Source organism: Camellia sinensis, chromosome 5 (genome assembly GCF_055761805.1).
Source record: "Camellia sinensis isolate YWXY chromosome 5, ASM5576180v1, whole genome shotgun sequence".
NCBI lineage: Eukaryota > Viridiplantae > Streptophyta > Magnoliopsida > Ericales > Theaceae > Camellia > Camellia sinensis.
Window position 1 is genome coordinate 164,698,312 of NC_138965.1, and position 1,689 is coordinate 164,700,000.

At 39.8% G+C, this 1,689-nt stretch overlaps 1 protein-coding gene across 1 annotated transcript in view; it reads left to right on the forward strand.

Annotated features, from left to right (window-relative positions):
• The first annotated feature begins 630 nt into the window (after positions 1–630).
• LOC114282305 (uncharacterized) overlaps positions 631–1,689 on the forward strand; it is a 2,459-nt gene continuing 1,400 nt past the window's right edge. The window contains exon 1 of the mRNA XM_082872293.1: positions 631–646. Coding sequence (XP_082728419.1) covers positions 631–646 — 16 coding nt within the window. The remainder of the gene's footprint in view (positions 647–1,689) is intronic.

Below are 1,689 nucleotides of genomic sequence, written 5' to 3' on the forward strand. Positions count from 1 at the left end.
AGAGGTGATGGGTGTGTATGTGAGCTGCTGGGTGTATGGCAGTGATGGGTGTGTGTGTGCCGTGAGTGTGTATCAGTGTGTGTGCTGGGTTTGTGTTAGAGAGAGAGAAGAGAGAGAGAGAGCTAGTGCATGTCCGTGTGTAGGTGTGCATGGGTGTCTCTTAATGGTTTCTTCTCCCTCTCCCTAAACCCGTGTGTGCATCTGTGTGTGTGAGTGCTCCGTCTGTCCTCCCCCGATGAGGTGACACCGCTACCGGCTCCACCGTTGGCGGTGGTGGTGGCGGCGCTTGTGGGGAAAGACTTGTGGCGGCGCTTGTGGCCGCCAAGGACTTGGCTAGTGAGGAAAGACTTGTGGCAGATGGAGCACTCGTAGGCCGACCACTTGAAAGTAGATAATCTGTTTCGGAAAATGGCATGAGCCATGGAAATGGAGTTTCATGTCCTTGGAGTAGGTGTTGTTTTGGAGAACATGGATGGGGCTCTTGCTAGTGGTTCAGTAATGGCAAAGCCAAATGGGAATCCTGAAACTGGTGACAAGTTGGAAGACGGAGCTACTAACTCAAATACTGAAGCAATTCCCGAGCTTCAGGGAAACAGGATTTGGAAGAATTAATTAGAGTGAGAGTTGAAGATGCAGCGGAGTGAAGGTATGTGTAGAAAACTCCAGCGGGCAGTGAAGGCAAGGTTGCCGTCCGACTGCCCGCCTGTGAGAAAGAAATATAGGCCTAAATCTTATAGCTCTGATACCATGAAAGATTTAATGTATAACATGTATAGATAAAAGGAAAGAATAAATTGTGTATTGATAGATGTATTAAATGTTATGGGTTAGCTCCTTTATATAGAGGAGTTACAAGCTTACAAGCCAAAAGAGAAAACAGAATGATTAAAGCATACTAATTATTATACTAACTTAATTATTAAAGCAGCACTTTACATATTATATTCTAACAGTGGGTAGTTCTGGGTTGTCTTTTCCTCAAACCGCATAAATGTGGATCAATCCAAACTGATTCACAAACCGTCCAAATCCGAATCGCGAGCACCCTATTAAAATGTATTGGGTTTTGCTTCAATTATATGTGGCAACAAAACAACGATGCGGCCTAATCTTACACCATAAACAGGACTGTCCAGTTAAAAAGTAAATAGGAGAGAAGCCACTTAAAATCGGGTCCACTCTAATAATAAGACAAGCCCCATAGCAATAAGAATAAATAAATATAATCTTAAGGATTTAACTTAGTGAGAGAAGAAATCAATTAAAGGGTTTACCATTCGAGAGATCGTAAGTTCAAATCTTACGAAAGTCAAATATCATAAATCTTGGAGTTATTGGAGGTTTGTCCGATCGTTTACTTCAGGATACTAGGATTAGCTACTAGAGGTTTGTCCGATCGTTCATTTTAAGGCACTTGGATTAGTCTAGGTGTGCGTAAACTAACTCAGACACTTGGTTATAAAAAAAATAAGAAAAAAAATATTATAAAATTTATTAATTTTATATTCTCCATTATCACGATGAGGCATGAAATTATTTAATACTCTTGAAATACCACGTGACTATATATCTACTCAAAAATATTGATAAAAAATGAAAAATTACACTTTTCGCTCCTATAGTATTATCCAAATATTACTTTAGTTCCTATTCTTTCAATTTGAGTAATTTGGCTTATATACTTTAAGT